The 20,802-nt window shown below is 38.7% G+C and overlaps 2 protein-coding genes across 2 annotated transcripts in view; both read left to right on the top strand.

Annotated features, from left to right (window-relative positions):
- The window catches only part of LOC106148760, a gene marked incomplete at its 5' end in the record, with an annotated part of 56,315 nt that extends 49,216 nt beyond the window's left edge, over positions 1-7,099 (top strand). The window contains 1 exon segment of the mRNA XM_013515268.1: positions 6,824-7,099. Coding sequence (XP_013370722.1) covers positions 6,824-6,935 — 112 coding nt within the window.
- A 140-nt stretch (positions 7,100-7,239) lies between these two features.
- Positions 7,240-20,802, top strand: part of Synpo2 (synaptopodin 2) — a 171,045-nt gene continuing 157,482 nt past the window's right edge. Inside the window, exon 1 of the mRNA XM_005386805.2 lies at positions 7,240-7,493. Coding sequence (XP_005386862.1) covers positions 7,389-7,493 — 105 coding nt within the window. The 5' untranslated portion in view covers positions 7,240-7,388. The remainder of the gene's footprint in view (positions 7,494-20,802) is intronic.

Below are 20,802 nucleotides of genomic sequence, written 5' to 3'. Positions count from 1 at the left end.
ACTCTGGGCTTTGTGCAAAAGTTCCTGCTGCCCTCGAGCATCCCTTTTCCTCTGAAAACCTCTTTGATGTAACTTCACACCTCTAGTGTCTTTTCTCAGAAAACCTCATTCAGCAGCAAGGCAAAGAGGGCTCTGGGAAAGCTGGGGAAATGCTTCGGGGAGGCCTGGGGGCATCTTCTTTCACGCTGTCCATTCTTTTCCCCCTGGAATGCTGCAGGCACCCCTGCACCTGCTCAGATGGCATCTCACTGACATGCATTCCAGGAAAGGACTCAAATATTCCCGTGGCATCAGGCCCTAGTCGGGTCAGCAGCTGAATAGTGATTCTCCAATATAGAGTTGCATAACTGTTACATATGAACTCACAAATGTTTATCCATCATGTCAATTATCTGTATCTTTCAGAACAAGAATAAAGGCTGTTATCTGCTACAAATTCTAACTAGCGTCTTTCTTCCAGAGGTTGGTGACAATCATTTCAAGAGATCTTGTTGTCTTTGCCTGGGGCATTAACTTCTTCTTATATATATATATGTTTACATCTCATTGTTGTCTGTCATTTTTTACAGGGGGAAAAGTAAAACAGAACAACAACAAAATACATTATTTCAGAGTCTGAATGTTAACACTGATTTGAGTGTGTCTGTGTGAGTTAGTGACAGAGCCAAGCAGTGCTCATGACCATTGAAGAAAACAGATTTGTTTGTTTAAAAACAGAGAAATGATTCATTGGCATCCCATTTTCCTTATTTTTTTCCCTTTCTGATGTTTCACATAACCTAACACAATCTACAATGCAAGATGGGTAGCATCTGTTAGTAAAACCATAAAGTAGCAAACTATAATTAAGAAACTACATGAATTATAACAATGGTCATTTCATTCCTTGATGTTAGAAACAAATACTCTCCAATCGTTTGGAAAAATCAAATGCTTGAGACCATTTCCCATAATGTTTATTTAACTCCATTTTAATTGTTTTAAATATACATTCACATGCATATGACCACACAGTTATCATATTCTTATAAAATATACTTTTTGAAAATGAATCCTATCTATATTAAGGGGACTTCTAGCTATGTGGTTTTCACTAGGTGATTTATTCAAAGTTAACTCATATAAATACATTAGCTAATGCTACAAGATACCTGCTACCTTTTTGTTTGTTTGTTCTTGAAGTCCTTTTAAAGAACGGAGAAGTTTGTCCTTGTTGCTCTTGTTATTGTGGGCTGATCAGACCCACAGTCTCCCAAACAAGTGGACAGCCAAGGCTTAAATTAATGAACCAATTGAAATGATTTTAGGGCTCCAGGAGGGTCCAAACTTCTTATAGAATTCAAGGTTCCCTGGATTAAGACCAAGACTTCCCTGGGCAGCCCATATTTATTAGGTTTTCAAACAAAAGAGAGGATACTGAAGAAAATACATGAATCTGGGCAGAACTTGGGAATCCCTTTAAGGTCTTCTCCAAGTAATATTTTATGTTAATTTAGGAGAACTATGTTATCTCCAGGAAGGCCTTCACTGCAGGAGATGCCTTCACTGCAGGAGTGAGACGCCTGCAGCTACAGTCTCCTTTTAGTTGGAGCCAAAGTCCTTAGCTGTGGCCTTATCTTGGCCTTTGAGGTGTCCCAAATTCACAGGCCAATACAGGCCTCAGTGGGGACCAGCGACTCATAGAGGTTCACTTACTATGAGTCTGCTACCCATCTCCAGACAAGGTGCCTAAGCTTCAGACAACTCAAAAGTAAACATGGAAAGCCAATTGGTTAATACTAAATGCTGCTCAGAGCTGATTCATAGTGGTCTCCATCATATGCGGTTTTCACTAGGTGATTTATTCAAATTTAACTTATATAAATACATTAGCTAATACATTAGCTAATACCTGCAACCTTTTTTTTTTGTTTGTTTTTGAAGTCCTTTTAAAGAGCAGAAAAGTTTGTCCTTGTTGTCCTTGTTTAGGCTTTACTGATGCCTTGGAGCCACACAGGCAAGGAAGCTGAATGGAGCTGCTGGGAAAAGAACGATGCCACTGAAATAAGAAGGAAGGTTTGATGGCCCAAAGGGAAATAAAGACTTAGTTTTGGTTTAGATATCGAACTCTCAGTGTTATGGCTGACATCTAAAATGGTCCCAGAAACCTCCTGTGTTCAGAGGTGGAGCTTTTGGAAGGTCATGGTAGTGCTGTAGCTGACTTGCTGTTAAAACATGGGGCCTGGTTGAAGGTGGGCCACTGATCTGGAAGAGAAGCTCTCCCTTCTAGGCCCTCCCTTCTCTGCTGCTTCCTGCAGCCATGGGATGAGAGCTGTCCTCTGCCAGGCCTTTCTACCACACCCTTTCTACCTTGGAGCTGACCAAGGCCTGAAACCGTGAGCTGAGGTAAACCTCTCCTGCTTTGCTGTGGGTGTTAAGTAACTAAGACACTTGTTGCATCAACTGTGGGCTTGGTCATTCTAAATTCACAGTTTCACAATAATGTTTCTTCTTTTGCTGACGTGCTTTTCTTTTCTCCAAAAAAGTTACTATTTCACTCATAGTAAAGATAAATTTCTAGATCTTTAAATAATTAGAAATTATTTAAGTAATTAGAAAATAATAGACATTAGCTCAGAGTAAAAAAAAATGATATTTTTGAGTGAAAAATTGAATTAAAAAGAAGAAAAAACTATGAGTTGGGCATATGTAGCCAATATTAATTAATTGTATAGTAAGTCATTCTTTTGTAAATACATATTTATTAATAACACGTTTGTGACACATGATGAATAAATTCACCATGAGGAGTTGGTTCATATACATATCACATCTTTATCCTTTTTACCTTTCCTTCCCCTTCTCCTCCCTTCCCCATCCCTCCATCTCTAGGTCATTCTTAGTGGAAAACTTTGGCTTCATAATGTGGCACTCCAGGTCATGTTAGCTGAGAAAACTTATGCTATTGTGAAACAGGAAACCATAGAATAGGTACTGTCTGCTGAATTCATTAATACTCAAGTGGAGGAGAGAATAGAACACAGCATCCGGTGTACTATTAAGTCATAGTTAAATCATTCTCTAAAATAAACTGTTAGAACGAGAAGGAAAGTAGGGAGTAAAGGAATTAGAGATAGTCCTAGAAGATCATTGATAAAGCTAAGTCATTTTTCTCTTTAGAAAATAATTTTTGGCTCTGAATTTTATTCTTAACATCCAAATAAAATGAAGAGCAGAGAACATGCTATTTGATCAAAGCTCTGATTCTGTTTCTCTACTAATGTCTCAGTTTCATCCTGTTGTGTCTGGGATTTGATTATACTGGCCTTGTAAATTGTTAATTAGCCTGCTACTGCTCTGCAGATACTGAAAGAAAACATGTGACTTCTGTGTCAGATAAAGATATTTATTACTCAGGACACCTCAACCAGTAGGGGCATCAGAATGTTTGCCTCCATTCATCTTGCACCCCTCCTCGTGGACTTCACACAATAGATCTAGGTGGATGCTACAGGTACACGGGTTTGTAGCCCTGCTAAGGAACATCAAGTTTATAGAACCCATTGCTTTTACAAGAATCAGGTAGTAAACCACTCTCTGCTCTAGTCTGAGATATTACTTCATCCCTCAGTATTGTTTCCCTCAAACAACCCTGAAATGGCTCATGAAAAGAGACATAGAACCTTGCATTCTGGCACACCCAGTAAGACCTATAGGAGCAAGAGAGTGCATGATGCTCAGTTTTGCCCAATATGACTTATGATGCTTTATCTTCACTCTGGCTTCTCTCCTTGGCTGGTGTCACTATTTATAAGGGAAATATCCACCCAGTGAGCTCTGATGTGATTGGTCCATAATGAATAATCACTGGGACCAGGAGAAACTCCTTGATTTAGACTAGGTTAACTTCTGTTTGAAGGAGGAAAGATGAACTGTGATTGCTTTAGATGAGCCAACTCCTGGGGTGAGAGCATCGATTTTTAACAAAACAATAGTAACTAACCAGTGGAGAGGAGGAGGATATCAGGGAGTTATCTGTTATCTGTTCCACATTGTTTCTCCATGGTATAATTTAGGACATCTGGTTTACCTAAGATTTTTCTGAGTCAAATGAAGTGGAGGAAAAGAAAACAAACTAGAATACACTGATAGTGTTTTCCGTGCTTTAATTTTAGGAGACTGTATCTACTCTTTCTACTCACGTGAATTAAGTACAAATTATTTGTCAGAAATTATACTGAGATACAGTTCTTAATAATTCAAAAATAAGCCCCAGTCTGTCAGAGTTAATAGTCTAGTAGAGATTCAGACATTTCAAAAAACAATTAGAATGAGAGAGAATGTAGAGAGAGATGGCAACGTAGCGAAGGCAGATCTAACATGGATACTGGGGCTTCAGGAGAGGCTTCCTGGAGAATGAGGAGCTGGAAGGATGAGTGGGAATTACAAGGGAGGTAAAGGTGGGCAGTGACTAGCTGGCTTGGAGGAAAGCCTAAGCAGATGGAACAGCACAGCAAGCTGGAGAAACTAAAAGTACTTCTGTGTCTGAATCATAAAACCCAAGGTAAGGAACAGTGATCGGTGGGGGAAGAAGTGGGACGTGGGAGGCAGAGAATGTGATCTATGTAAAAGAGTGTTGATTTTATTCTCAGAGCCCTGGAAGATTTTAAACAGAGGAAAAAAACAAGATAGGTATCATATTTCAGAAATGTCATCCTGGCTGTGGAGTGAGAAAAGAATTGAAAGTAGAAACATGACTGGAATTTGGAGACTAGTTAGGAGATTGTCCCAGTCCAGGCCAGTGATAGACGTGATCATGGCAGGGGGCACGGAGTGATGGAACGGATTTGTAATCTATTTCAAAGTTGGACCCATATCTGTCAATGGCTAAGTGGATGCATTTGATGAGGAAAAGGGGGGAGTACATAAAGCCTGGAGCCAGGATCGAGGGAAGAGAGCGAGGGAAGGGAGGGGAAAAGGTATTTTAAATTTAGGATAACACATTCAAAACCTGGCTCTACAATTTAGGATCTATAGCTTAGTTAAATACCAGCAAAAAAGAGACACTCATAACTACTTAACATGATGACAAGCTAAATAAAGTGTTAATACTATATGATAATTTCATTATACAGAGCACATCTTCAATAAATTATAGCACTCTTGACTTCCTGGTACTGTGTAGAAGAACAGGTAAAATGGGAGAGGCTATTGTTGCCTGAGTGTGGCATTTAAATCTGTGCCAGCTGTAAGGAATAATAAACTCGCCTATAGCAGTTTAAACAAATGTGGATTACTTTTCTTGCACAGTAAGAGAACTGGGGTGGAGAGCTGCTGGCATGGATTCACCAGGATCAGAGTCTCTGCAGTTTCTTTAGGCTTGGTCACAATATGGCTGCCTCCGTTCCCGTCTCCGGCATCAAACCCACACTCAGGTCAGAGTTGAAGGGGACCAGGCATAAGAGAGAGGTGCTTAGTCAGTTATCCTGAGATACGGGAGGTAGGAGGAGAAGCAGCACCTGACAGAGGAGTAATTAACTTCACTTTTAATCTATTAAATTTGAGGTTTCTGTAATAAATTCACATTGTAGAAAACAGGTTTCTTAGGCCATGGAATATACCGGCCCGGAGGTAAGGAGAAGAGCTGAGACTGCTGGAGGCTGGCAGGGTCTGAATTCTGTAGGGTGGAGGAGAGAACGCCTAGAAAGGAAGGCACAGAGTGAGGGAAAATGAGGAGCAGTCCCACCTCTAGGGAAAGCCAACATTTAATGGACGAGTAGAGCAGAAAACCTGCACAGACGGGAAGAAAGAAGGACCTAGAGAGGCAGGAGGACAGCAAGACCTTGTGGCGTGTATAGCCTACGGGAGAAAACAGTGTGAGGAGGATATGGTCATTAATGTGACATGTGACAGAAAAGAGGTGACCAGTGATTTTGCCTGGACAGACTGGAGAGGGTTGAGGAGACGAGGACACGAGAGACTGCAGAAACAGCAAATGTGAAAAGTCCTCCCTTTTCCTTTTCCTTTTGTTCTCAGGGCACATTCTGTGTCACAACTTTTTAAAAAAAGACTTGGCAAAAGTTAATTCACCCTTCTGAAGAAAGTCAGATCTGGAACGTGTATCTGGCCCTTGTGACCTCCCAAGGGTCTCCTCCCGTGCCAAACGTACTAACTTCATTGTCGTCCTTGTTCCAGTCACGAGGCGCAGTTAGGGCGACACGCGTGGCTTCCGGAGAGCAGAAACGCTCGAGAGCGCTGATGCGGCAGTGTGTCTGGAAATGACTTGCGCCTGGCACCATGTGCAACTCAGATTTCCCCAGGCTCTTCTTCATTTTGTGTGTTTATGTGGACGAGTGTCATGGAAACATTATTATGGGAATGTTAAAACGCTCCATTACATTTTTGGTAGATTATATTCTAATTTAAACTCTTAACGTATTTTGGAACACATATAAAATCCACTTTCAGACTGGACCACCCAGATTCAGTCTGTGAGATGACGGACCATAACAATAGAAAACTTGTGGGTGACACTGCGCGCATCGGACCCTGCACTGGATTCAGTTTGAAGAAGCGCCGCAGAAAGGAGTGAAATGAAACACTTCTTTGAATGTAAAACACCCCAAACCGTGCACCAGACAAGGTTACTAATAGGTAGTTTCCAGGGGGGAATTTTATTTCCTCTCCTCCCTTGCCTCCCTTGTCCTCTCCTCCAGTTGTATCACCTCGCCTCTCCTTTCTCTCTCTCTCTCTCCTTTAAATGCATATCATAGCTCAGAGAGTACTTTTTCGGAGTAGAAGACTAAAGAAAGTTTATGTTTTGTGTTATTTCCTCTTCTTATAGGATTCCTTCTGCAGGCTGCAGACAGAAAAATAATAGCTTAATCCGCGAGAACTGCTCCTGCCTGTTTCATTCACCAGCGTGGAAACCTGAAGCATTTGAAATCATCCTATAGCAGCGGAGTTCTCAGGGCGCACGCCTTAGCGCGGAGAGCAAACCTCCCCGTGTCCTGTCCTGTGTACAGAACGTTAAACCTGAGCTTCGCAGTTACACTCGCGGCTTCGGAGGCGCTGGAATGCGATCTGCGAACGCCGCAGGACGTCGCTCTTCCTCCGGCCTCCGCCCGCCCTGCCCCTGGGGACGGGCCGGGCGCGGCGCTGTCGCCAAGGTGGGCTGAGCGCTCGTGACGCAGAGGGGCCGAGTCGGTGCGGGCGCTGCGGGGCGAGCGAGAGCGCGCAGTCACCGGGGGCCGGGCCAGCGCGGGCGGCTCTGCGCCCAGACGGCGTCCTCGTCCTCGTCCTCGTCCTCGTCCTAGTCCTCGCCGAGGCCCGAGCTCGGGGCGCATCCTCTGTCGCGCCCGAGCCTCCAGTCCCCGCAAGCTCTTCATGCTGCCCGCCTGAAAGAAGACATGGGCGCCGGAGACTGTATCTGCATTTCCATGACCGGAGGGGCCCCCTGGGGCTTCCGACTGCAAGGTGGCCGGGAGCAGAAGCAGCCCTTACAAGTTGCCAAGGTAAGACTGGGGAAAGGAGTGCCAGCCAGCGTGCCCTCTCCGGCAGGAAAGGACGAAGCAACCTGTTGATGCTTTTCCAAGTTCTGACCTGCAAGTCTATGCATTGCTTTGATTTTGGTGCTGACGTTCAATTTCTCTAGGATGTGGCTTGTTTTTTAAGAAGAAAAATGTATAGTGTAGATTTTGTCATTATCGAACAATTAGGGGGAGAAAAAGAGTGTTCTACTTAGCTGGAGAAAAGGCCTGGCTCATCATCTGACAAGCACCAAGCCTCCGGTACGTTTCTTCTGGGCACTGCTAGAATATGCCTTGGAGCTCCCCTTTCATGTCACTTTGCTTGGCTCTAGCGGAGAAGAAATGCTTAGCTCTGGCGTTAACTGTTGACTTGGATATTTTGGGGACTGTCATAAGGTGTTGGTAGTGACATTTATTATGCAGCATTCTCAAAAGGCCACTTTTGGGCAATAATTTTTAAAGTATGATGAGATGACAGGAGATCTATTTGAAAGAATACCCTTTTAAGGCTTTGACAAATAAATGCAAAGCTTCAGTTAGTGTATTCCATCATGCGAACTCATCCGGCTAAGGACTCAGAATAAAATTCAAAGATACTTGAATGTGCAACAGCTAAGACAAACTTTGTAATGCATCCAGTAACTTTACAGTGTTCAGTGTTTTTGTTACCATTCCCTAGCTTGTTCAGAACACTACTTAGAACACTACTCAGCTTAGAAAACAGCTAGTATGCTCACAGGAGGTGCTATTTCCTAATGGACGTTTAATGAAAATAAATTTTAAAATGGATAAAAAAAAAACACACCCCAAAGCTTTACCTGATTTTAATGCCAAAGTGATGAATTGCATGCAAAAATATGTGATGGCAAAAGAAATTAATTTTCTGTTTTATTCTTGTATTAAAACTGGATCTAGGTCTTTCAGGAATATATGGGTCACTGTCTTTGCATCTATTCTTTCCCTCTGGCTATTGCTTTTTAAAAATGTACCAAAGAAAGGAGTTTCTTTGAAATTTTTTGCTGTGAGGCATCCATCAGAGGGCTCCTCTGTAATGTGGTGGTAGAATCCTGCCACCTAGTGAAAATCGCAGACATCAAGCCTGAAGCATGAAGATAATAAGCAGACGTTTTATAACTGGAAAGTTCTTCAGAGATCTCCAGTTTAACTGGCTAATTTTAGATGAGAAGAAAGCCCAGAGAGGTTAAGTAACTCACCTTAAGCCTTCAAGCTGAACTGACAGAGTAATGAAAGGATTAAAAAGTGTCTTTCTTGGGCTTCTTTAGGAGTCAGCAGCAGGCAAAGTCAGATAAAATATGAACACGTGAGTTAGCATTTGTAGAATTCAAGAGACTGATTTGTCCTGGGTTTAGGATAGCAGTTGGTTGGCTGGCTCTACTTACTGAGATTTGGGTTCTAATTCCAACTCTGATCTAATTTACAGCCTGATCTCTCACCCATACTGTCTTATCTACTCTCTCTCTCCCCCCTCTCTCTCTCTGTGTGTGTATGTAAAAGCACAGAGACAAAAATTTGCAAAGGAATAGAAAGAAGAAAATTAAGAAAGAAATTGGACTGTACAAACCATGCAGTTCCATCAGGTTCGATAGATTCTGTAGTCCTCACAGCATACAATTCTAGACTCACAGGCCTGAAATATGAGGGCAGAAGTGGCTGAAAGCTCTCATTTTCTCTTTGATAACCAGGCCCGAATTATTGTGGGTAGTGGATTTCTCCCGGGCTCACCAATGTGCTCATGTCAAAGTAGAGCCCCCTAGTGGTGACCCTATAAAGAACTCAAGCAGATTGCTAGAGAAGGTACTGTGGAGACATTTCCCTGTGAGTAGCCTGTGTATTGCCAGGATTCAGAGATCCTTAAGCTATGTGAGGGTCGAGCAATGCAGTCCTGCGCTTCCCCCGGATCATCTTTCTTGAAATATGCAGGCAACACATCTGTGGGTAAAAGGTCATTGTTAAAGCATCCAGGTAAGTTTGTCAGGGCCTGGGGATGAAGCTCAGTGGTGGAATACATGCTGAGCTTATACAAGGCCCTGGGTTTAATCCCCAGAAACATCCCCTTCTGCAAGGATTATATCATTTCTAACTTGTGATACTGTGGTGAGAGTAAAGACTTAATGCATTATGAAGCATTAGGATGTTTGCGTTAATTTGTATGTGCATACGAGGAGGAATATGAAAGGAGAGACAACAGCCTGCAGTCTACCTTTTTCCCCATTTGTTGAAGAAACTAGAGAGTTTTGCAAAGAAGATATAAGTTCTAAATTACCATGGAAATGCCTGTTTTCTTGGTCTGTGCTTATCTTAGTCCAGATTTATATTTAATTGATTATATAGCCTCATGAGGTTTTTACTTTTACTAGTACGTATATAATGGTTACATTCACTGTAGGGAACGGGTATGTGAATATATCACATTTCATCATGTTTTACTTAAAACACTAAGTAACTCAATGAGTCAACCTCAAGTAATGGTTTCTCATGGAGTTCAAGGTGAAGTGAATGTCACTTGAGCACAGATTTTCTCATTCTGTAGGGCTGGTTCACCTCCAAGAAGGGGGATGCAAGGGACAAGTCAGGGAGTGTAGATGGAGGGCGGCCGCCGGCATGTAGAGTGCTCACAGTTTTGAAGAACATGCGAAAGATGATTACAGGGATTAAAAATACATAAATATTTCTAAAGAGAAGAACAATTTAAACAGTACTTGGACGATGCCCCTTAAAATGAAAATGCTACAAAGTAGTTCTATAGGCAAAAATGAATTTTGGCTCATGAAATATTTAAGTGTTTAGAGTTCTGATAATTCTGTATGGAATGAAACTTTAATAGGCTGATGTAGCACAAGAAGAACTAATGTAATTACTTAGATGATCAGAAATTGAATAGCTTTATAATTCTGTGTAAGTGTCTTATCTTTTTAGTGACATATTTAGTCATTTTTGAGAGATGTTTAAATAATTTTCGTGTTGGGCTAGCTGATTAAATGGTACAGAAACCCACAGTTTAAAGATCATGGACAGGAATATTAATAAAGTGTTTTGAATGACATTGAAGCCGAAAGCCATAAAATTTGGTTTTGCTTTTCAAAAATCAACCAAATCTTTAAAAGGTCAAAATAATAGGTTTTATTAACCTGGATTTTTGAATACTACCATATTTTAAAATTTATATTCTCCGTATATCTAGTGGAAAGCAAGCATTGTTTTTTGAAAGCAAACATTTCTAATACTGAGTCATAGCATAATACTAGTCTACAAACTATCTTTGCAAGAGCTCATCCCCAGAAACAAATTCATCCAGACAGAAAGCCCCATTGTGTGTGCAGATATCCTCGCAAGAAGAATGTTAACATTTTTCCTTAACAAAACTCTCCTTGGGGACATGTACTTACACGACTGTGTCTCTGGACATACTCTTGGCAAATTACTTCAGAAAAATGTTCATAAAAAGAAGTGGGAAGAAATTTTTGTTTTAAAAACAAATCCTACACACGACTGAAACAGAACTCATGGTTTGAAAATAATGAACAAAGAAACGTTCAGTTTGTTCTTTACATGTTTTAGTGCAGTTAGAAATCCTTTTTCTTTCAACCTTATAAACATCAATAATTTTTATTTTCCTGTTGAATTTTAGTTCACACTTTCAAGTAACTATTAAAATTGAGATGATAAACCCATTCGTTTCATGAGGTAGAAATTGATTTAATGGTTCTTATCTACTTCTGTATCTCTGCTCTTTAGAACATCTAATAAAATATGTTATTTAGGCAAAACATGTTTCAAATCATACAGTTGATGTGACATGAACAGTGTGGTTTTATAATGTTTCAAATGGAATAACCCCAGAGATAGCTATTTCTAATGAGAAAAATTTTTTTAATATATTTGAATGTGTATATTTGAGAACAAAGCTCTGTACTATGGAAAGGTAGTATTATCTTTATTAGGAAATATGCTTAATAACATTTTAAAATTGATTTGGAGACCTTTCTAGAACCTTTTGTAGATGGTTAATAGAAGTCTGTGTATAATTGGTAAATCTATTAAACAGATGTTATTTTTAAGAATTCTTTTTTGGAATTTCATGTTTTTTGATAGCTCAGTATTGTAATATGACAGCGAAATAATAAAGTGAGTTGCATGTACTTTACCATTCATTACCTGGATGTAGCACAATAAAGCTCACATCTATCAAGTACTTGCCACATACTAGGAAATATTCCAAGTGTTTTGCAGGTAACATCTCTTCAAGTGTTCTTCAAAATTTAAGTACAAATGGAAAAAATAACTTCATTATAGAAATGAAGAAACTGAGGCACAGAAAGACTAATTTGTTTGCTGACAGTTGAGCTATAAAAATGATTAGATTTGATTTTTCTCCTTGCTTGTCAAAAACAGGTACCTAAGAGGATCAAGGTAGGTGAAGGTGGTCCCAAAAAGAAGTTTCATAGAAAACAAAAATACCATGTCTCATGATTTAAAAGCTCTGGTATTTGCCCTGGGCTCCAGGATTTATAAACACTTAGAAGCTGATTCTGGTGTGTGGTTAAGATTCACAACCACTGCTACAGGAGTGTCCCCGCAGATCCAGCTGTGTCCCCACAGGACTTACTGAGGGGGACACTGTGTGCTTTCAGCATTTGCCCACTGCCCCTTTTCCAGCTGAATTAAGAGGAGGACCAGAGAAAGGATGAGAGTTGTCTTCCTTGGCACTGTGAGCAGGTCATAATTATTGATGGGAGTGTTTTTCTCTTTCTGAAGCCAAGAGAGGTAGTCTGGGGAGAAGACAGCATATGTTGAGAAGCTCCAATGTGATCACTGTAAAGATTTAAAGATTGAAGATGCCTGTGAGAAAGGACGCTGATGATTTATTTCCTACTAGCTTGTCTTTGTCAGTGGGCTTGGTGCCTTTATGAATGGGAGTGGACGGTATTGGAGAGAAGATAGGAGGGTAAAATGAGAAGGATGCAGAGAAAGGAGAGAAAGAAAGAGAGAGGGAGAAGCTTAAGGAGAGGGAGAGGGAGGGGGAATGGCAGTATGACTTTAAAAACAAGGATCATCTTCATTTAATCCTCAGTAAATGTTCAAAAGACTAAGTTGAAAATTCTGAGATGAGCATTCAAGAAACTCCCTTGTAAACCAGCAGAAATTATGTGCTTCTCTAATATCAAAATCATCTAAAATTACTAAAGTACAAAAGTACTAAGAACAAGACAGTTGTTTACAGTACTTGCTCAACTCAAAGCCAAAACTTCATTCAACCTAGAAACAGTGTCTTCACATGAGTTTGTAAGTTTTGGGGATTAAACTAACTCCAACACATGTGGTCAATAATATGAACCTATATAATGCAACATTTATTTTGAGGTGTGTCAACTCATTCAGTTATAAACACCAGTATGAAGCTGTTTTATTTCTTCTACTAACTGCTTTCGACCCTGATAAACACAAGTCCTTCCCTTAATGTTATGGTGGGCAGATCCTCTGTATTTTATTTAAAAAGTTCAGTTCAATTAAAGCTGCAATCTAATATCTGACCCTAAATCTCACCCTCAACCACACACCAAACACATGACCATGCTTGTGACCCCAAAAAGAGTTTATAAAAAACCATTTTCTAGTGTCCAAGGGCTTGGGATGGGAAGGGAGGATGTTTTCCACTTTTTCCCCACCTCTAAGGTTGAATAGAAGGGGAAGCATTGGAGACAGAAAGGGAAGATTATTTCCTTGTTTGTTTTTTTTTGCTTCTGCTGGGTATCAAACTCAGGGCCTCACACCCCTAGGAAAGTACTCCATGGCTGAGCCATGCCCCAGCCCACATATACTTATTTATAACTTAATGCCATGGTATTTTTCTCTTCATTGGTTTTGTGCTTCTTTAGTGACTGCCAGTCATTCAGATCCTCTCTCTGACTAGTGTCCAAGTGCTGGACACAGGGCTGGTCTCTTCTAGGAACCCAAGAGGCCTAACCAGGGCAGAGTTCAGTAACATGGGGCATCAACTCAGGCCTGTTCTACGGTGTTTACCCTCTATGTCCACTGAGTGGTTCATCAGGATGCCAGCTTATTCTTGCCAACCCCTGGCTAAGAATTTGAGCTTTCTGGGCTGAGTATAGAGGTACTCAGATCTAACCATCATGGTCACGCATTCCAAAGGCAACGCATTGGTGCTTTCCGTGAGAGATGAGGAAGTCAGTATGCAACACCACTGTGACAAAAACATATATTTAACTAGATAGCATTTGTATATTCTTCACTGTAATGGTTTTAAAGGATAGACATAACTTCCAAAATAATTTAGCTTCCCTCCGTCAGTTAATAAGTGTTCAAGAATATAAGCTATTTATATATTTCACTAAAAATACTTTTCATGTATTCTTATAGTTTCCCAAGCATGTTAACATATGTTATCTCTTTTGGTACCAATTAGGTTGACAATATTTTATTACTTTCAGAATACAGATGAAGGAAAATAACAGTATGAAGCCAAATATGATTCTTTCCTTTTAGCAGGGGCATGATGTCACTCTCTTGCATAAGCTTGGGTAAAGAGAGTGGCTGTCACTTAGTACCACTGCAACAATTCCAGTGACTTCAGTACAGATTTTGTATGAAAGGGAATCTCACCGAATCTAAGATTATTCTTAAAAACGTTGATAACAAATAATTTCTTCTTTCATTACAGCTGAAGAAAAGGATTAAATAAATTGCATCCCCAAGCTAATGGGCAATAGGCAAACAATGTAATTTATTCTTAAATGCACCTCAAAAATATAAGGATTCTCAGATGTTTGTGTTTGTTCTACCAGATTCAAACCAAATGCTATGTGGATTTTGTGAAACAAACTAGAGAATTTCTGTATCTATTTCTTCAAGCAATTTTAAGGAGTTATTAACTTCATAATATTAAAAATTTCATCTGAGAAACAAAACAATATTTGCTGTTTGAGTAATATTTAATTATTTGACAATCTTAATGAGAACATATTTATGGTACTGGATTACTTTAGTCACTTTGTTCTTCGAATTTATGTGCCATTCTTCTTATTTTTAAAAAGCAGAGATAACCAGATTTTCAGCAAAGTGTGTCTTCAAAGTCTTTGTGAAATTCTTTGGGATGTGGCAGGTCACTGATGTAGTTTTTCTGATAAATGTGTGTTTCAGATAAAGGTACTAAAAAAAGACTGGTGGATTTACCATTTGAAACATTGAAAATCAGTAACTTAATCTGCCAAATTATGTAACAAGTTCTTGTCTTCTCATCCATTGGTCTTTGGTTTTCATAATCCAACTCACCCAGGACTAGCTTCTCCTTTTATATTTGGAAGCAGTGTTGATATATTTCCAGCAATAGGTCTTTTATCTGATTCCATATAGGCAGTACCCATTCCTTCATTTCTCTTTTTTCAGCCCCTTTATCAAAGTTTACCTAGCTTGAATTTCACTCTTTTAGGATACATTATTTTCCCCCTAGGAAATCTGTGAAAAATGATCAGTCAGTGTTACCCGCCTCCAATATTGCCTTTAGCAGTATTTTCTGGAGATAATTTTGCTTAAGGAACTTGTATGTGATGTTTATTGGATGCAGGCATTTCCTGAATCTCCCTTTTAAATATAAGGAAAGCTCTCAAGTTACTGGCATTGAAATGTCTTTTTTTGTTGTTTTTTTCCGGTACCGGGAATGGAACTCACGACCTTGCACTTGCCGGGCAGGCACTGTGCCCCTGAGCTAAATCCCCAGCCCTGAAATCTCTGTTATGGGCACAAAACGAATAAGTGGATCACACAAATCATGAGGATAACTAAGAGCGGGATGGCTCCAGGGTTGGTGTTCTAAACTCCTCCATGTTTCTTTTGGGCTCGTGTGGTTTGATCAGCCAAGGATGAGAACAGCCATCTAAAGAAACTGTGGGGAGAGTTTTTTGTGATTCCTTAAGTAAAACTATTTGTCTTATTGTGACTTTATGAGAAATATCACTTATATAAATTAGTATAAAATCATTTTACTCAAAACTTTTACTTTCAGAATAAATAATTTAGGAAATAAAATAAAAACTGCAAAAAGCTTTTATAATCCTGTCTTCTAAAGGGTAGTTTTCCTTTCATTTTCTGCTTACAAGGTTCTTATTGTCTTACTTTATTTTTTTATTTATTTGTAACCCACAGGTAAAATTATATATCTATATATAATTTTATTGTCTTGAATATATATACTCACTGCTAGTTAATTTTACAGATACATTGCTTTACATTATTATTGGTTTGTGTAAGAACATTAATATTCACTCTTTGCATTTTTCAAAACTACAGTGTGTTATCTCTAACTATAATCATCACTGTATAAAATAGCACTCTTTATCTTATTACTGCTAAGTGTAATTGTGCATTGTGTGACTGACATCTCCTCGGTCCTCTTTCCACATAACCATCCTTGTCTCTTTTAATCACTATTCAACTTCATTTTACTCTGACATAAACTTTTTCAGATTCTGCATATGAGCGAGATCATGTGAGATTTTTTCTCTCTGTAATTCAACATAGTATTTTCCAGGTTCATTCTTGTCATAAGGGACAAAATTTGCATTTTTAATAGCTTACTAGTAGCCTATTGTCTATTAAAATAACTTATCCATTTATCCATTGACAGACACTTGGATTGACTCCATATGCTGGTCACTGTGGATAATGGTGCATAAATACGGAAGTGCAGATATATTGGTTTCATTTCTTTTGGGTATATTTCCGTTAGTGGGGTTGATGAGATATATGGTAGCTCTATTTTTCCTTTTTTGAGGAACATCCATGTGATTTTCCATCATGGGTGGAGTAGTTTACATTCCTGCTAACAGAGTGTAAGAGTACCCTTTTCACCACATCCTCATCAAGTTGCTATTTTTTTGGTAATAATAGCTATTCTATCTGGAGTGAAGTGATACCTCACTGTGGTTTTGACTTTCATTTCTCTGATGATTAAAGCTATTGAAGATTTTAAAAATATACATCTTGGTCCTTTGCATGTCTTCTTTTGAGAAATATCTACACTTTTCTTGCTCATTTTTGAATTGAGTTATTTGTTTTATTTGTTTGAGTTGTTTAGGTTTCTCATATATTTTTGGATATTAACCCTTTGTCAGGTCTATAGTTTGCAAAAAATGTTGTCCCATTGTGGAGGACATCTTTTTACTGCACTGTCTTTTGCTCTGAAGAAGCTTTTCAGCTTGATGTAATCCCATTTGTCAATTTTTGTTTTTGTTACCTGTGCTTTTGAGGTCAGATCCAAAAAAAATTATTGCCTGTGTCAGTGCTGTGGGGCTTTCTCCTTATGTTTTCTTTGAGTAGTTTCATAATTTCAGGTCTTATGTTTAATTCCTTAATCCATTTTGAATTTATTTTTGTACATGATAAGAATGAATGGTCTACCTTTATTCTTTGACGTGTAGATATTCAGTTTTGTTAACAGCATTTATTGATCAGGCCATCCTTTCCCAAGATGTGTTCTTGGTAGTTGTCATACTGCTTTTTATGTGGTTATGACAGAATACTATAGACTGAGCAATTTAGGCAGGAAATAAGTGCATTTCTCAAAATTCTAGAGCCTGGGAAATACCATTTCAAGGTGCCAGAACTTGTGAGGAATTCTGTGTCATAACAAGGCAGAGGCATTACATGGCAAGAAAGCACAGGAAGCAGCAAGAGAATATGCATGAGAGAATGAGAGAGAACTTGCTTTTATAAAAAAACCCAAAACACTCCTGAGATAATTAATCCACTCCTGTAATAACAGCATGAATCCATTCATGAGAATGGTACACTCATCACCTTTTAAAGGTCCCCACTTCTTTGCTTTTGTATGAGAAACTCTTTATTCTCTACTTTTTTTTTTTAAGAAATATGGTACAGTAGTTCAGGTTGGCCCAAACTTGCTATGTAGCCCAGGCTGTGTTGAGGTAGTTTTTGGTTGGAAGCTTGAAACTTGGCTTTCCTGCACCTGGATATTGATATTTTTCTCCAGGTTTAGAAAATTTTCTACTACTTATTTAAAAAAGATTTTTTATCTTTATTTTTATTTACTCGAGTAAATTTTTTTTTTTTTTTTTTTGGTACTGGGAATCAAACTCAGGACCTTGCACTTACCAGGGAGGTGCTGCGCCACTGAGCTCTATGCCCAGCCCGAGAGAGTACATCTCTATCTTCATTTTTTATTTTTATCTTTATATCTTTATCTTTCTTTTTTCTTATTTCCTTGTTCTTATTTTTTCTTAAGTTTTATTTTTGTTTTTATCTTTATATTTATCTTTATACTTTATCATTATTATTTTAATCTCCTTGTTAAAGTTTTTGTTCTGGTCACTTATTTTTTTCTGCACTTTATTTAATTGTTTTTCTGAATTTTCTTGAAGTTCGTTGTGCTTCCTGAAAGTAGTTATTTTGAGCTCATTGTCCAGCAGTTCATATATCCTCATCTCTTTCCGGACAGTCACTAGCATCTTGCCTCATTTGTTTGGCAACCGCATATTTCCTTGATTTTTCTTCATGTTTGTACTTAGTGTCAACATCTGTGCATTGGAAAGACAAGTACTTATCCCAGGATTTGCAGTCTGGCTTTGTCGGGGAACATCTTTCAACAGTAAACCTGTGTAGGCATTCTGAACAGGTCATCTAGTGTGGTCCCTAACCAATGATTGCTTCAGCCATTGAGATTCTAGAGGGTGGCTAAGCCCCAGACTACCCTAACTGACACAGACCTAGCCTAGAATTATCTGGCAAAAACTCAAAAAGCTTCTACACCTGAGACATGCAGCTGCTGAGGATAGTGCAGCAGTAGGTTGCTCCTGAAGTCCCTGTCATGGAGCTAAACTTATCACTATGTGTTATTTAGAGCCGAGGGCTACTGTCACTAACTGACAGTGTTGTGAAGCAGAACTCCAGTTTGTCTTGTAGAATGTGTAGGTTTCAGTCTGGTGCCAGAGTGGGCCTAGAGGCTCACCTTGCAGGGAGAGGCCTGAACTTGGGGACATGGAGTTCTCCCTCTGGGAGAGAACTCCATGGTGTATTTCACCATGATGGGTCTAGCATTGGAGTCAAAGGCACAGTCTAGTGCTTATTTCCCTGAGCAGGTGGTATTTCTTTCTGTGTTACATTCACTAGTGCTATGGAAAAGATAACACAGGTATTATGAAACTATCCTTGCTACCCTCTTCAATGAGTTTTCATATTATTATACTGGAATAATATTTTGATCTCTTGCCGGTTTTCTTAGCTCCTGAGAAAGTGTTTTTCACTGATAATTGTTCAAAAGGATATTTTATGAGGGGATGATCACTAGAGATTTACTTCCATCATCTTACTCCACCTGCTTCCTGTGGATGTCCATTTCTTTTTTAAAAAATGTGGCATGCTACTTTATTTACTTTTTTTCCAGTACTGAAGAATGAACCTAGAACTTTATTTTGAGAAAGATCTTACTAAGACATCTGGGCTTGGTTCAAATTTGTGATTCTTCTACCTCGCCTCCTAGAGTTCTGGAATAACAGGCATTACTATCACACCTGGCCTACATACTACTTAATTTTTAAAGTAAAAAGTTTCTACAAGCTGGAATGTTTTTATTTTAAAGAGAATAATAAAAAACAATAAAAATGATACAGAATTTCAAAACAAGATGATAGGAAATTATTGTTATCCTCAAAGTGGTTGCTCAGATTACCAGATATGGGCATGTATGATTGGTCAAACAATATAAACACTAACTGTTCCTCTCAATGAACTAATAGAAATTAGTAGTAAAATTATCTTAGCTATCATACATATTCCTTTCTTCTTTTCTCCTTTCCCCTATCCCAGTTATTCTTTCCTTTTTGAGCAGTTTCTTTTCCTTTCACAATGTCTATTGTACCTTTTGGATCTTATTTACTCTTTCAGTTTCTTATACTAGGGAGACAATGCGATGTTTGTACACGAGAGTCTGATATATTTCACTTACAAGTATGGTTCCTAATTGCATCCATTTACCTATAAAAACATTGCACTTATCTTTCTTTATAGCTGAGTAATACTCCATTGTATAAAAATACCAAGCCTTTTTTATTTTTTTTTATTTTTTTTTATTTTATTTTATTTTTTTTTTGGTTTTTCTCCGGTACCGGGAACCGAACTCACGACCTTGCGCTTGCCAGGCAGGCGCTTTTGCCGCTGAGCTAAATCCCCAGCCCCCCCAAGCCTTTTTTATCCGTTCCTTGGTTGATGGACATTTGGGTTGTCTCTAAGATTTAGTTATTACAAATTGTGCTGTTATAGACATGGATTCACATATATTGCTGTGGTATGATGTTTTTAATTCTTCTGGGAAAATACCCAGAAGGGGAATACCTGGGTTGAATGGAACCTCTAATTCTAGTTTTTTGAAGAATCCCCACACTGATTTCCACAGTAGTTGTAACAGTCTACACTCTCACCAACAGTGGGGAAGGATCTCTTTTTCCCCACAGCCCCAACAGTAGTTGATATTGGTTGATTTCTTGATGATAGCCATTCTTTCAGGGGTGAGATGGAATCTCAGTGTTGTTTTAATTTGCATTTCTTGGATGCTCAATGATATTGAATATTTTTTTCATATATTTGTTTGCTATTTGTACTTCATCTCAGAAGTGTGTATTCCTCTCAAATGCTCATTTTTGGATTAAGTCTTTGAATTTTGGGGGTCTAATTTTTAAAAAATTCTTTATATGTTCTAGATAGAAGTCCTTTGTCTGAGGTACAGTTGGCTAATTTTTTTTCCCCAATTTGTGGGTTTCCTTTTCATTCTGTTGGTGATTTCTTTTGATATACAAAAACTTTTTAATAAGATGAGATCCCAGCTGATGATTCTTTGAAGTATTTATTTATTCTTTCAAAGAACTAACTCTTCAGTTCATTAATTCATTGTATTTTTTCTTAGTCTCAAGTGCATTAATTTCTGCTCTGATATTTATGATTTCCTTCCTGCTTTGGGCTTTGGGCTTGACTTCCCCTTCTTTTTCTAGAAACTTGAGGTGTAACATAAGGTTGTTTATTTGTGCTTTTCCTCTTTTCCTGATGTGAGAATTCACTGCCATAAATTTTCTCTGAGGACTGCTTTCATTGTGTCCCACAGGTTCTGGTAGGTTGTATTTACATTTTCATTTGATTGTAGATATTGTTTAATTTCTTCTTTGATTTCATCTGTGATCCATTGCTTGTTCAGGAGGGTGAAATTTAATTTCCAGATGTTTGTGAAGTTTTTGCAGTTTGTTTTGTCAAT

The sequence above is a fragment of the Chinchilla lanigera genome, unplaced genomic scaffold (genome assembly GCF_000276665.1).
Source record: "Chinchilla lanigera isolate Chin_1 unplaced genomic scaffold, ChiLan1.0 scaffold00027, whole genome shotgun sequence".
Classification (NCBI taxonomy): domain Eukaryota; kingdom Metazoa; phylum Chordata; class Mammalia; order Rodentia; family Chinchillidae; genus Chinchilla; species Chinchilla lanigera.
The sequence above is the reverse complement of the archived record's forward strand: the minus strand, read 5'-3'. Positions and strand labels throughout refer to the sequence as shown.